We start from the raw sequence: 16,134 nt of genomic DNA on the forward strand, positions 1-16,134 counted from the left end.
CGGCATGGAGTGATCATGTTGGCCTGGATACTGATTGTTATGGGACAATGCGGCTCGTTGGGCGATGAATGCCTTGGACAGGTCGCTATGCGGGAACTAATGAGTTACTTCAAAAGGAAGAAAGAATGTATTGTCCTTCAAATGTGTGGAAAATGCTGCCGCCCTTGAGCTAAAGAAACTATGCTAAGTTGTGGTAGATGTGCGAGTTGAAAGGTTTCAAAGCCGCCAGCCGCTCATGGAAGAGACTTAGCTATTTCGAAGCAAAATAATCATAAGCAGTTCGAGGATTCCGCGCTGCCCTCATTACTTCATCGTGTGGTGGGATTGCCACCTCTGGCCTGGGTATGTGGTTCCTATCTAGAAAGTGAGGATGCAATTGCAAACCTTAGTCAACTTTTGATACCGGCTTGACTCTCTTCATGATATTGGATACAAATAGTATATACTAATAGCACCAGAACCAGCCCTACAGGCAGGCACCCTGCCTTTTCTATCATTAACTCTATCTGTAAGACATATTGTACAATACATTAACTGGAAATAGTGTGTTGTCTTAAGCTAGAAAATGTCTGGCTACAGCTTGAGAGACAGTAGTAATGGGCATCTTCGACCCAAAAGTTGGTATATTCTGTTGTCAAGAAGCCGAAATGTAAAACAGAAAAGAAGTTGGTTTTAGGTACACGTAGAAATTTGAATTTGTTTTTGATCTGATGCAATATCCTCTAATTCCGATCATCATCTCAGGTCCCCTATGAACGAATTAGTCCAGATCCCCATCTCCTAATCCAAAATATACACGTCTACCTTCGACACATGAATTGGAGATATCGGACGATGACAGAATTGATACCGGCTTTGTTGATATCATTTTTTAATACTTGGATTTGCGTCTCCGTTAACCCGTCGCCGTGCTGCTTCAGTGCCCAAAGACCGCATGCCGTTCGAGGGCAATGCGATTGATGTCACTCCCCTATTCCCAGGGCGGATCTGTGCACGTGCTGGCACACATTTGTGTAAGTTGCACTGGACCCATACACCTCGCATTAGATCACTCGAGTGGATTGTTGCATAGACAGATCCTTTGCAAGGCGAGCGGCTCTGGACAGCCGGGATGTCTTGCTTGGGTCAAGCTCACTTGTGATCGCTAGATGTCTGCCTGCATCACTGTCGACATCATGGAAATAAAGGGAAAATGATATCTCTAGGTCATTTCCGCTTACTGAGCTGGGGCAAGCTTGGCGGCGGTGGCTTGCTAAGTGGTAATAAACGAAGTTGATGGCATCCCTGGCTCTCATCTCCCCAATCCTGAGGTATAACGTGCGAATCTTCCGAAATTGGAACCTGCAGGATTTCACAGACGCAACGGATGTCGCCTTGGGTGTAGTATATTCAACCTCGGTGGCCGCTGCTGCATGTATTCCATAGTACACCGGAGATCCGACCTTTCTTTCAAGCACCGTGCTGGGTCTTTGTCCTTCCGGACAGGCCCAGAAATTGTGAGTTGAGATCGGCTTGACTCAACTCATCAGGGAAGAACAAGGAAACGCTGGCGAATGGCTGTGATTGTCTTGGCAACATGCTCATTCCGTGTCGACGTGTCATGCCGTTTCTATTCTGAATTATTGCTGAGCCCCAAAATTTCGGGAAAGCCCATCGTTTTCATGCGTCAAGATCCGCTTAAGTTGGTTCGTCGTGACAAACTGAAACTATGTCGGACTGGTCTCTACGGCTAGACGAACTGCCCTTGGCTTGCGCTCGCATTTCAATGCTAGTTGAAATTTGGAGATTTGTCCTAGAAGCCCCTCAGTGGACCTGCATCATCTTAGAATAGCCAGCGCTAGCATCCTAGAACTTATGCACGTCGTCCACACGTGAAATGGCCAGGCGGCGTCTACGTGCTGCGTGCCGTGGGGATTTCAACTAACGCCGAATTCATTATCTCAGTAAACAAGGGCCCGCCAGCCATCACTGTCATCCTCTTCTTGTGCCGGCTCACTGTCCTGACGCCGGTCCTTGTCTGCTGGGTATCCGCTGCAGAGGTCTAATCCCTGAGCACTTGTGTCACCAATATGATTCTAGCTGCGTTGAGCAACTACGCTTTCAACATTTCCCTCGGCATGTTCACACCTCGTGCATGTACCTTTACTAACATAAGTTGTAAGTGTCTCCCCTCTCCCCCTCAACCTGGCTACCTTACCATGGCACGTTCACAAGAAGTCACCCCGTTCTTATTTCTTGCAGAAACTTGACCACACTCCGAAAGACACTGTCCATTATATTTGGTGTGCTGTATTTTACTGCCTCAGTATGTTTCTGGTTCTTTTACCAGGGACATGCGTCAGGACGCTGGAGGAGATCGATATCATAATCCTCAACCAACGGATCTCGGTCCTGGCAGAACAAGAAAGGTGAATCGCGACTGGTTGTCGAAATCGGGGCTGGCCCTGAGGAAGGCCGGCGACCACCACGAGGAGGTGGTGGAGAACATGACCACAGGTGAGAAAGTGTGAGAGACTTGAATCTCTTTTTGTGTTGAACGGTGGTTGGTGCACGGAGATCTTCTACTCATGAGTTGTAAGAAGCCATCTTGAATATTCGGATAGGCAGTGGGAGGGGATGGCAGGCTTTGAATACGCATAGCCCTTGCAAGTGCAAGCTCCCTGCATGGGTGTTTGCTGTATGAATATTCAGGCTAATGTCGACGGCTTGACAACAACCATCAGCCCATGCCTCTGTGAAGGCCGCAGACCATGCATTGAGATCACGAAAAATGTGGCTGTAGGTTCGCATCGTGCAGTTGCCCTGTGATCAAGGTGTGGAAGGTATTGTCAAGCGCTTAGAAGCCGTGGAAGGACATCTCGCTATATCTTATGCTAAACCTCAGCACCAACAGGGCCCATTGTTCATGTACTTTTCTGGACCATCCGAATGACCTCCCTCGCTCCCAATGATGCATACCCCTTCGCCCTGGCAGGCAGGCAGCCATGCCTTCCGACCGTGCCGACCAGTAAGCCCACAAGCCTCTAAGCCCCCTCTGAACGCCAAAATTTCCCGCTAAACGCCGCCAGCCACAGCTCAATCTACAGCCACTTACTCCGCCAGCTTGTAGATCTTCTGGATGTCAGCCAGGGCAGCGGCGAAGTCGAACTTGAGATCCTTAAGCAGACCGTCCTTGAAGCCAAAGACCCAGCCGTGGACGATGGGGAAGTGGTTCTTGGCGTAGGACTTCTGGACGGCGGCGGACTTGACGACGTTGCGGCACTGCTCGATGACGTTGAGCTCGACGAGGCGGTCGTAGCGGGCGTCCTCGTCCTTGATGGCGTCCAGCTCGTGCTCGTGCAGCCGGTAGACGTCCCTGATGTTCCTAAGCCAGGGGTTGAGGATGCCGAGGTCCTTGGGGGTCATGGCGGCCTTGACGCCGCCGCAGCCGTAGTGGCCGCAGACGACGATGTGCTTGACCTCGAGGTGCTCGACGGCGTAGTTGAGCACCGAGGCGACGTTGAGGTCGATGTTGCACACCAGGTTGGCGATGTTGCGGTGCACGAAGGCCTCGCCGGGCTCGAGGCCCGTGATCTGCTCGGCGGGGATGCGCGAGTCGCTGCAGCCTATCCACAGGTACTCGGGCTTCTGGCCCGCGCTGAGCTTGGAGAAGAACTCCGGGTCCTGGGCCTTCTTCTCGGCCGCCCACTTGGTGTTGTGCTCGAACACACGGTCGTGCGTCTGCTGCAGGTAGCGGGAGATCTGTTCGTCGGACATGATGCTCCTGAGGTGGCGCTTGGCGGTGGTGTGTGCGACGAGGTTGGGCGAGAAGTTTTGACCGCGGGGCCCGGGGTGAGAGCTGCAGGGGCGTTGTTGAAAGATGCGGCTGAGATTGTGGTTGAGGTTGAGGTTGAGGTTCTGAGCAAGCCCCACTGTGGACGGGGAGGAGGAAGTGGAGCAAGTGCCTGGTCTCGGAAGCTGCGCGAGGTGGGAGCACACACGTCCTCTTATCATTGCAAATGTGCCTTGGCCACGTATCAGGTCCTGCGTCTGTCAAGTCATGTCGGTGAGAAGGGAGAAAACCCGGAGCAAAACAAGGCGTTGAGGCCTGAGAAATCCCTCAGCTTGGCAGACGATCGATGAGTCCTCGGGAAGGCTTATCTTCCCCTGCATCCGGGAGCTTGGAGACGTTCCCGCGCTGGCTTGGAGCTCCTTTCCTCTCCCGTTGGGAAGGCCGGGCGGGAAAATTTGCTGGGCGATCAGCGGAATCTGCCGTTTGGAGGGCCGCATGTCCGGAAGTACCTGCCCGCACAGATCTTGGTTTGGAGCTACACGCGGAGATCTGTTTGCACTAACTGCACGGCGATCGCCTTAGTCTAGCGTGCGTCCCACGGGACATCGTTGGACTACTGCAAAAACCACTACTCGATTCAATCTTTGCAAGTACCTAGGTAGACTGCCTGGCTACTGCTACTCATGGACGCGCCTCTGCTCCACTTCTCAGACTGAGTCACAGCTCCAGTCCCAGCAACCTGTCATGGTGGACCTGAACCAGCTGGTCCTGACCAGCAGCTGGAAATCATTCCATCTCCGCGGTAGATTGCAAGGCTCTCAACTACTCACCAGCAACCAGCAAGCAGCAACCAGCGAGTGAAGGGAACGAAGACCTGTTTGCAAATTACACTATTGTGCCGTATCATATATTCCGAGCAGTAAAGAAATATCCAACGTTTGGTCATTCCGTCGTGTGGATGGGAACGCCTGCTTTGTGAGTTTCACTGGGATGTGCGAGGTCGTGCAAGCTGCATCTGTCGAGCCCTCAGTCTCAGGCATAATTACCATCACAAAATGGCGCCTCGTTTCAGATTCATGAATCCCATTGAGTCGGAATATTCATGATGTGCATGCCACAAATCAGGCCGTTAGATGGCATGTATGACTCTGCAGATGTTCAAAGTGGCTGAAGTGGGCTGAAGCAACGACCGTCGTTGGAAAAGCTCATAATCTCCTTGTTCAGAAGGTCAGTGACGTCTGATATGTACTATCTTCCTTTTCCAGTCGCCAATTGATTCATCGGTCTGCGTGAACAGCTGAAAAAGAGGGGTGACACCCGGCCTGCGAAAACGACGGAGTCAGTCTGCTCGGTCATGCCACCAGAAGATCGTGCAGGAAATATCTTTGGTCCTCGGAAGGTGAAGCTCAAGAGGTATATGTTGGGTTTTTATTGAATTTCGTTCCAAACATCTCACCAGCGCAATCAAGTTCTGGCTGCCAGGCTACTGTCACTCGCTTGCTATGAGCGAGGACTCCTTGCCGCCCAGGTATGGGTCTTTGTTCACGAGGTCAGTCATCAGCCAAACAGAGCCTTTTGGATTGACAGAATTGATGTTTGCCCATGGCAATACCAATTGCAGAGTTGTGATACTGTGCTTCGACAGGTGTTCATCGCGAGGCTTTGACGCCAACCTCAAACAGACGTGGCGGAAGTAAACCGGTCCTGTCAGCGGCACCCAACTCCAAGTCGGGGCATCGTCGCCTTAAACCCTCTCTCGCATGTGCGAGGAGCCTGCAATTCATCTGCGGCGTGAAACAAGAACCACCCATCTCAGACGACCCTCTGCCGGACCTGTCAACCTGCATTTGCCCAATTAGAGGTGACGGAACCCTGTCCGGCCAAGCCCGGTTTGACAGGCACAGCTCCTCTGCTCCATTGCCGGGCTGCTTGCTCCTCTTTTCAGCGCCCCTGTATGACTTCTTGCCTCCCGATCACGATCGATGCCGCCATGCGAATTGTCCAGAAATATAGTCTAATTGTTGTTCCTGCAGTACCTTCGGGTACTAGATCTTTCTTCAAGATCGAACTCATCGTCAGTAAATCTTCACCGCGTACATGTTCGCCACCGATGTCGTGCAGCAAGCACTGCATGATCTCAGGGTCTTGTGGAAGGGCTCATCATACCAAGGCCCAAGCTGACCCGGATTCTTAATCCCGATGTAGGAACACTCGTGGGTGGTCCGTGTTCCGCGACCCGGGTCCCCAGCCAGAACGAGCAACGTCCGAATGGTTTAATCCAGCCCCTCAGCTCTCGATCACAACAGCCAGTCGTCATCTTTCCATGAAATCGGTCTCGTTTTCTGAGCCCCGACCTATCGCTGATCATGGCTTCAAACCATATTACATATGATGCTGCGCCTCGGAAATCTTACATCTCATCAATTTCATTCCTCTGGTCGGCAGTCCTGTCCACACCCCCAGGAAAGTCAATGACCCACCCCTGTTGATGCCTGTTGGGCACTGCCATATAGATCCTTGTTCTGAAGTCGCCCTATGCTGCCCCTCATCCTTGGAACATAGCTTGTGCCATTGAATTGCCGATTTAGACGTTGTATTTCCGGTCCATTTGACCGTTCTTGGCTGCTCCAGCTCGCAGCTGTTTCAATGGGAGAGAGTTTTTCCATAGCTGTTGGTAGGTCTCTCGTACGTATGATAATCATATGGGAAGCAATCATGTATTAATATTCTATCTAAGTTCTAAGAGACTACGTGCCTTAAAGGGGATAACTAAAGTAGCCTTTTAAGTAACAAGGGTTATACTTGCTAATACTCATAGTTTTTCTCTTCTTTTAATAAGTATATATAATCCTTATTATAATTAGCCCCAAAATTATAATTTATTATATATTAAGTATATATAATCTTTATTATAAGAAAGCATTGCTAAAAAAGCTTAAAATTATAACTTATAAATTTTAAAGTAAGTCCTAGCAACCCTCACCATTATATTACCTTTTAAACTTATAACCTTTATTATTATACCATTCCTTAAATATTATATTTATTATTCTTAATACTTAGCTTTTAAAGTTGCTTCTTTATAAAGATTATTAACTTTTATGTAAGGGCCTTAATTCTAAATCTTTTCTTTATAAGGAAAGTTAATGCTTATAAAGTTAATGCTAAACTCTTTAGCTTGCATTTATTTTTATTATATACTTTTATAATATAAATATTATTATTTCTATCCTTACTTTTATTACTAAAATATACTTAATATTACTTTAAATTATTTTCTTTTAGCTACTTTTTATCCTCCTAAAACTAAGCATTATAAGCAATTTAATTATTTATTAAATCCTTTTTTTACTTTTTATTATTCTTTTTAATTTCCTTAATAATTATCTTTTGCTTAAGTTGCTTAGGTAGTAATGCATATTTCTTAATAAGTCCCTTTATATATAAGCCTTATATATGCTTATTAGTAATTTAATATAAAAAGTTTTAAAGCTAAGTTAGCATAATAATTTAATTCTTTAATAGCTAAATCTTTTTAATTTAATATATATAAAAGATACTTAAGATTAAAACTTTTATTAGGTTATTTATTATAAAGATTATAATAATTTAATATTTAAAATAATAATTGCTTTAATAATTTTTATTATTAAGAATGTTATGTAATCTTATATTAAGAGTTTTAATGCTTTTAATATAAATATATAGCTTTTTAATTATATTATTGGAAAATATTTACTTATCTTAATATTAAAAGTTGTTAATAATTTAAATAATAGCTATTATAATAACATTATTTAGGAAAAGTATTTTAATTTAAGCCATAATTATAGCCTTTAGCTTATTAATTTTAATAATTCCGTAAAAGTTAGCCTTAATAAGTAGCTTGCTCTTTTTAATGCTTAGCATAAGAGTAAAGTTAAAGGCAATCTTTATAATTTTTATTAATATTTTATTAACCTAATTTTAATTATCTTTATTATTAATAATAATTAAATTGCCATTAATATTAAGTAAACAAGAGTTATTATTATTAACATCCTTATTAACATCCATTAAATAAGCATTATTAGCAATAACCTTGCCATAAGAACTAATAAGACTAATAAGCTTATCTTTATCCTTATTAATTAAGGCAATTTTAGCCCTTCTTACAACCTTAGTAATAATTTCAATCTTTATCTTATCGCTTAATGGAAATGCAGTTGCAATATTTATTTTATTAATTAAGGTTATAATTATAATATTTATTTTATTAATTAAGGTTGTAATTATAAAGCTTGTTTTATTAATTAGGATTATAATTATAATATTTATAGGGGAATCCTAATTCTGATTAAGAGTTGCAGCAGGGCTACCTTTAATACTAACTATATTAATGGCAGCCATAATAATAATTGTACTAAGTATATCCTTAGCGCGGGAAGTAAATGCAATGTTTGCTAAATAATTTTACTTGCTATTATTATTTTTATAAGGCATATTAATAAAAATATTAAATAACTCTTACAAATTATTATTAATATTCTCCATTATAATAAAAAGAAAAAAGATTTTATAAGAATTTAATAATTAAAATAAATATTTATAATGCAAAACTTTATAATTATTATATAATAATTATTAATTTATTCTTTAATTATAAAAGAAGTTAATAAATTATAAATAAATTTAATAAAAGTTAATTTTAATATTTTATTAATAAATAATAGCGAAAGGTAATAATAATAATAAGGTTAACTTTAAAATAATAATTATTAATAATATTAATAATTATAAGGTTTATTTTATATAAAATAAGGTATTAAGAAGGTTTTAATTAAAATATAAAAGGTTAAAGTTTATATTAAGGGTTTAAGTTTAAAAGGTATAAGGTTTTATAATTAGCAGCGGCAAGGTTAAAAGGAAAAGGGTGCTAGCGGTAAGTTGCTTCTTCCTTAGCAAAAAAAAGCTACTTTAAGTTTCTTAATTAACCTATTTATTTATATATAAAGCTTATTATTATTAATAAGCTTTTATAATGCAATATTTAAAGTTGGTTTTATTATTATATTAATAGGGTTATCTTTCCTATTTATTTACCTTACTTTAGTAATTTCTTTTATTTTATATAATTTTCATAATAATATAATATTAATTATAAAGCGCTTTTCCTTTATTATTCTTAGCTTTATAAGGTATTTATATAAGCTATATAAGTTTATATAAATAATTAAAAGTATATTTAATAATAAGAGTTATCTTATAACCATCTTAATTATTATAGCTAAGGAGATTTTAATATTTACTTTATTTACTATATTATAAATTTTGCTTATTAATATACTTTAAGTAATATATTTATACTTTATTAATAACTAATAGAAAATGTTACTTATTATTATAAATTCCTTGGTTTTCTTGTAAATCTTATTTATAAGAATAATAATATATTTAAATTAAGATATTAAGTTTTAATTATTTATAAATAATCTGTTTATAAATATAAAAAGTTTTATTATTTTAAGATTAAGGGGTATATATTTAATTCCTTACATAACGTTATTTATTTACTATAATAGTTGTATATTTAGGCTTTTGTAATTTCTTACCTTTGAGTTTTGCACCTATGCAATTATTAAAAGATTATATAAAGCTTTTAGTTAGTAAATTAAAGCTATATATGCTTTATGGGCTCTTTATTTTAAATATTTCTAGGGAGCGTCTTTAATTATTATATTAATAAGGGTAAGTTTATTAGCCTATCCCTTTTATTAAGTAATGATTAAGCTGGTAGTATTTATAATTATATAAGCCCCATTATAATTTATTAAGTTTTTAAGCGTTAACTCTTATTTTAATTTTCTTTATAATTTCGCAGCTTTTATCTTAATTTCCTCCTTATTCTAGAATTTTAATATGAATAGAATTAATATATTATCTATTTATATATTTATTATCTTAAAGGGTTATATAGGCTTTATAATTATTAAGCAAGGATTATATATAAAGCAGTTTATCTTAAGCTTTTATTAGTAATGTCTTTAATATATATTAAATTAATAAACGCTAGATTTTGCTATGCTATATAAGGGTTAAATAATATAGATAATTATGCCTAAAAAGTATTTATTCTTTAGTTCCTTTAATAACTTTGCAAGGATTATTTTATGCAATTCCAACTTTGCTTAAGGGTAGGCTTAAGTAATATTTTAAAGTATAAAAATTATGCTTTTTTCTTAAATTAATAAAGAAATAAATATAAAGATTATTTATTAACTTATTCTTTAAATAATTAGGCTTTGCATTAAAATTAATCCCTTTTTATCATTATTATAACCTTAAATAATAAATTAAGATTTCTTATAGGGTTTTATAATTTTACCTTTTATCTTTTATATTATGCAAAACTTAAAGAGATAATGTTTATTATATTGCTTTGCTAACCATTTCTTAATTTAAAAAACATCTTTAATAATAAGGTTATTAATTTCTATTTAATTAAACTCTTTAAATAATAAGCTTAATATTATAATAACTTTATCTTATTTTAATTTAATTACTAAATTATAGTTTTTATTTTCTTTTTTTAAGATATATAATATAATAATGCAGTCTTTTGTTTTTAGTAATGGTAATTGCATAATAAGTTGTATTTAAGGTTTTATGGCTAAGTCTTTTGCTTATAAGGATTACATTTCCTTATTATTATTTTGGTAGTATAGTTAAATAACCGTTAACTTAAACATTGCAACTCCGTTTAGCATATCCAAGGTTATATTATGGCTATTTATAGTAATAACCTTATATAAACCCTTCCATCCCTTTCTTTCTCTCTATATGCAAACTTTATATTATAGCAAATATTCTATATTAAAGATAAGTTCAATCTTAATATTTAATATATCCTGCACTTACCATTTAATCATGGTTTTTCATAGCATTTTCATAGCTTTTAAAATAGCTTCCGCTTACTTTTATGTTAATAGTAATAATAGTAACTTATGCAATACTTATAAGTAGGCGTTAAAGATTAAGAGCGTAGGGACCAATTTATTTAGTTTAGCAATATTATTAATAACTTTTATAGCTATTTACAAGATAACATCATTATTTATGCTATTATGCAATTCAGTATATAAGATTTTATATACTTATTTAAGAGCTTAATGGTATCTTTTAACTTTCCTAATGAACCAATATACCTCTACGGGAACTTATTTACATTTAATTCCCATTATTTATGCCTTTAAATGGAATTCTAAAAATGCAAAGTTTATTCCTATATTATATTTAATAATATTTAATAATCCTTAATATATATTAATTTAGAGCATTTACAGTGTTGGCTATGCAGTCTTTGCAAACATAAATTTTAAGAATTTTGCTCCCTAAAAAGCAATAGCTTAATCCATAACGTAAAGAACTAAATATCCACTTAAATACATTACATTAATTAAGATTTCATAGTTAAATTTATAATCATTGCATAATGTAAACTTAAAATGCTTAGGCACAAATCTGCTTATTTAATAATGGTAATATATCTTCTTAATCTTTATTATTGCTTATTTATTAATATTTAAATTACCAGCTTTTTTAAGCATTTAGCATAGTTAATTTATTAATAAGTATTTAAAGCAATAATGAAGTTTCCTCATTTCTATTTTTAAAAGGAAATATATAGCATTAATAGTTTAGTTTAAGAAAAACTATAGGTAACCCCATTTTCTAAGTATTAATATAATAATTATATTATTAAAAGAAATCATTTTATTTATAATATTGTTATAATATACTTAAAGCTTATTTATATTTGCTAAGCAAAGCAGGAATAGGGTTTATGCTTAAATAATATGGAAGTTAATATAATTAATTAAGATAGAAACTTTTATTATACCAAACAAATTAATAATTATCTTATTATTAAATTTAACTTTAGCTTTTTTTATAATAATTATATTAATTTAATACTTTAAGTTTTCTTATTATAATGCAAGAAATTATTTATGTTTAGCTATGGATATTAATAATGCTTTTATGTTTAACAGGATTCCTTAAAAATGAGTTTAATTATATTTATTCTTTAAGATAAATTAATTAGCTATAATAATTATCTTTATTTAAAAGATATTATCTCTTATAATTTAATATATAAATGCTTTATTAGCTAAGAAATTAATATTTGCATAATAAACCTCTTTATTAAGTCTTATCTTTATAATATAAATATTATTATTATAATTATTATTTTAATCTTATTTATCTTTATATTTATAAAATTTATCTTTATTATTTATTTTATATCCCTTAAATTTACTTAAAAAAGTATTAAAGTTATTATTATAATCTTTATATTTATATTATATTAAGTAGCTTCTTTTTGCTAAATATTACTTATTAGCTAAATGTTTAATTAATTAGCATCCCTTCTTTTTACAAATATAATATCTTTTCTTTTAAGGTTATTCTCCTCTTTCTTCTTTATAAGCATTATTACTTTAAGTTTTATAGTTAATGCTATAAGATCTTGGCTACTTAAAGCTTAAATAGCTTAGGTTTAGTTAGCTAAACCTTTAATTTCCTTAAAATGCTTAAGATTGCAATTATTATCCTTTCCTTAGCTTTTAATTATTATATTTATAATTAATATAATATTAATTTAAAACTTTATCCATAATATAAATTATAATTATATAATTAAGCTATATTTTTATTACAAATCTTAAGTTTAAAAATAACTCTTTATATAGTTAAGTTAGCTTAAAAAGAGCCATTTTTAGCTTAAAAACTCCTTTATAAGCTTTAATTACTATTATTTTTAAGTTATCTTCCTTAATATAATCTTAGCTTAATATTTATTAATAAAATTATAGCTTATTAAGCATTAAATATAAAACTTTATATAAATCTTTATTTAAGTTTTATGCTTTTATTTTTATAAATATTATTATTATTTAATTTATATAATAATGCTAATAATTAAGATTTATATTAAAATGTATTTTAATTTTAAGATATATTATTATAAATATATTAATTTAATTTATAAAATAAAGGTAATAAGCCTTAGCTTAATCTTTAAGTATTTAAGGAAAAACTATATAGAATTAACTTAGCTAAATTTTGGCATAATAGTAAATATTAAAAAATATTTTTATTTTATTATTTAGCAAGTTATATAAATCTTTAATATACTTATAAAAGTTATTAAAGATTTTTATAAATTATATTAACTTTATTAAATTTAAGCATTTATTAAAAATATATTATAAGGGAAGAGTTTTATATAGGTTATACTTCTTATTTAGTAAAGGCATTTTTAAGGTAGTTTAAGGTTATATTAAATATAATATATATTTTTAGTATAAGCTTTATTTTTATCTTTCCGCTAATAATAATAGCCCTTGCTGGCTATATTGGTTTTTAATAAATTGCATTATTAAGTTTAAGTTTTATAATTGCGCGCTTGGAGCTGGTGGCGGTAATAAATATTGCCTTGGGGACTATCCTCTTGGTAATTATCATTATTTAAAGCTTATTTATAATGCTTATAAGGGCTATGCTTATAGTTACTATCTTTAAAGTTATATATAATATTTATTTATACTTAATTTTAAGGCTAACGGGGCATTATAAAGCTTATTATTAATCCATTTTAATCTTTCCTTAGCTTAAGCCATAGTAATTAATTATAATGCCATAAGTTAATTATTACATTTTATATAAATGCCTTATATTTAAAGAAAGACTTTTAAGCATTATTAGCAAGGATTTGGTAATATTTTAAATATTATCTATATTTATATTATGTAATCTTTGCAATAAGCAATGAAAAGGTTATTATTATAAAGGTTTTATTATATATAACTTGCTAAAGTACTTGCTAAATAAATAACTAAATATTTTACTAATGCTCTTTATGCAAGGGCTGTAAACTATAATTCTAAGTTAATATATTTACAATAGGCTAGGTTAATTAAAGTTTAAGCAAGTATCTTATTAACTATATACCTTTTAATAAAAGCTGATAGTTCCTTAGCATTATTAGCTATGCTTGCAAGTTTTCATAGTAAATATTATAAGGAGTAAGCTATTAATAAAATAGGTAATATTTAAGAGTAAGTTAATAATAGTAGTTTAATAATAAGCAAGTTATAATTATTAAGAGGAAAAAGTTATTAATTCCTTTAGGCCTTAAAAGCTAAAGCTTTCTCTTATTATTAGGTTCTTTTATATTAGCTAGAAGCATAATGCATAACTTATGCTTGCTTATAATATAGCATTGCATTAACTCCAGCAATTACGATAATTGCAAGCTTTATTTATTTAATAATTATGATAGTTGCAAGCTTTATTCATTTAATAAAACAAAGCTTTATTAAATTCTGTTAGGTCTTAAAGAGGATTTAAAAATAGGTTTATTTTTAATAAAGTCTTATATATAATAAATATATATTTCTTAAATAGTAATAAATATGCATATAAATATTGCAAGAAATGCCACTTAGTTTATTTAATCTTTATAATGTTTGCTTAGGGAGTTTAATAATATAGGGAGGCCTAAAGAAGCAGTTATTGCTATATAGCGCTTATTAATAAGGAAAATATAATTTTTAAGTTAAGGAAATCCTTATAGGGTTGCCTCTTCTACCTTATTAATCTATGGTACTTATGATTACTAATTAGTATTAATAGGTCTCTCATATGTACAATAATTATATGGGAAGCAATCATATATTGGTATTATTCTATCTAAGTTTTAAGAGGCTACGTGCCCCGGAGGGGATAACTAAAGTAGCCTTTCAAGTGACGAGGGTCGTACTTGCCAACAACAGCGACCATGTCACACGTAACCCAAAGGGTCGTTCAAATATAGGTCAACGGAGGGGGCGCGGAGTAACGATAGTGATGTGTATACGACATTACCTTAAAAGTCATATTCAAGCCATAGACAGTTTCTTCAGACTATTCTTGATCCTTTCTTGTCGCCTGGAGTGTAGCAAGCATCTACTATTTACACACCGGCATCACTCCACCGAAGCTGAAATACGGCAGCTGCCGGACAGGACGTCTCCTGCCACAAATGTCCCTTGTACCAGAACACGACGATTACCGCATGACGAGTCCTCTGAACACACGCGGTGGTGAGGCTGAAGTTCAACTTCGTAAATCATGCCCGAGCTCCATTGGCTACGAGAACACCAATGCGCTGCCGATAGACTGTTACACCGATGCTTTCGGAAACACATACAGTTCATCAACGTTCACTAATGCCTGCGACTATGACACATCTTTTCTAAGCAACACTTGGCCCACCGGAGCAGCGGCAGCACTCGACTTGCCGCTCGCAGGGGCAGTTTACCCGTCGCCCATTCCTATTGTCTCTCGTCCATTCGACGCCTCCCCCAATGGGATCGGCCCTATGGCATCAAATGGCTGGCAAATGGACGCCGAATATTTGATGCAGACAAGCCCGGGCACGCCATGGCGGCATGATCCGCGGGCTGGTTCTGGAGGCCGTGATAATACAACGACAAGGTCGAGCATCTTGAAGACGGACGTCTGGAGTCCAGACACCTGCAGGACCGAGAGCATACCCCATTCGAACGCGACGACAGATGAGACCAAGTACAAAAATTGCGCCGACTCGCCGCAGCCCAGTTCGCCACGCAAGAGGAAGAAGTGCGGTGCCGCAGGGTCATGTCAAGAGACGAGTTTAAAGTGCAAGACTTCAGCGTTGACAATTCCTCCGACGTCCACCACCAATCCATCGAATTCCCCCGTGCCCCTTGCCCCCAACGTCAGCTTTGATCCGCCAGACACAGACGCCCACCCGAATCCAATCCGACCACAAAGCTCCAGAAGGGCAGCTTCCAGCAACGATATGCAGCGGGGCGCGCGGTCGCCTCCAGCAGCATCACGATCCGAGCAGCGCGCCCGCAACAGGGCTGCCGCGATCAAGTGCCGCGTCAAGACCAAGGCCGCGGCCGCAGAGCTCGAGGCCACGGAGAAGGCCGAGTCGGCGAGACACGAGCACCTGTCGACGACCCTCCGGGGCCTGCAGGCGGACGTGTTTGCTCTCAAGAGTGAGATCCTGCTGCACGGCAACTGCGGCGACGGGCTCATACAGGACTACCTCAACAACGCGGCGAGATCGTTGGCTACTAGCACTGATGGAGCCACCGAGTGCAGACCGGGCGGTGGGTTGCCGATTTTCGGCTCCACATCCATGCAGTTGTCACGATGATGTACAGTGGCCGCCAAAACAAGAGCTCGTGAGCCTAACCTGCGAAATGGTGGACCTTGGAAGCGGATAGGATATGCGGTAATCACTGTTCAGACTTGTCGACTATTGAACGGCATGCTCGTGCGTGTCTTCT

The 16,134-nt window shown here is 36.2% G+C and overlaps 2 protein-coding genes across 2 annotated transcripts; one reads left to right on the top strand and one right to left on the bottom strand.

Moving 5' to 3' along the window:
• Window positions 1-3,090: 3,090 nt before the first annotated feature.
• INS49_015352 (uncharacterized protein) lies at window positions 3,091-3,756 on the bottom strand (the record flags this gene model as incomplete). Its single annotated transcript, XM_043176033.1, has 1 exon — window positions 3,091-3,756. One exon carries the CDS (start codon window positions 3,754-3,756, stop codon window positions 3,091-3,093), a length of 666 nt encoding a protein of 221 aa, XP_043019488.1.
• An 11,081-nt stretch (window positions 3,757-14,837) lies between these two features.
• INS49_015353 (uncharacterized protein) lies at window positions 14,838-16,001 on the top strand (the record flags this gene model as incomplete). Its single annotated transcript, XM_043176034.1, has 1 exon — window positions 14,838-16,001. One exon carries the CDS (start codon window positions 14,838-14,840, stop codon window positions 15,999-16,001), a length of 1,164 nt encoding a protein of 387 aa, XP_043019489.1.
• Window positions 16,002-16,134: the final 133 nt, after the last annotated feature.

Source organism: Diaporthe citri (assembly GCF_014595645.1).
Source record: "Diaporthe citri strain NFHF-8-4 chromosome Unknown scaffold_9, whole genome shotgun sequence".
Classification (NCBI taxonomy): Eukaryota; Fungi; Ascomycota; class Sordariomycetes; order Diaporthales; family Diaporthaceae; genus Diaporthe; species Diaporthe citri.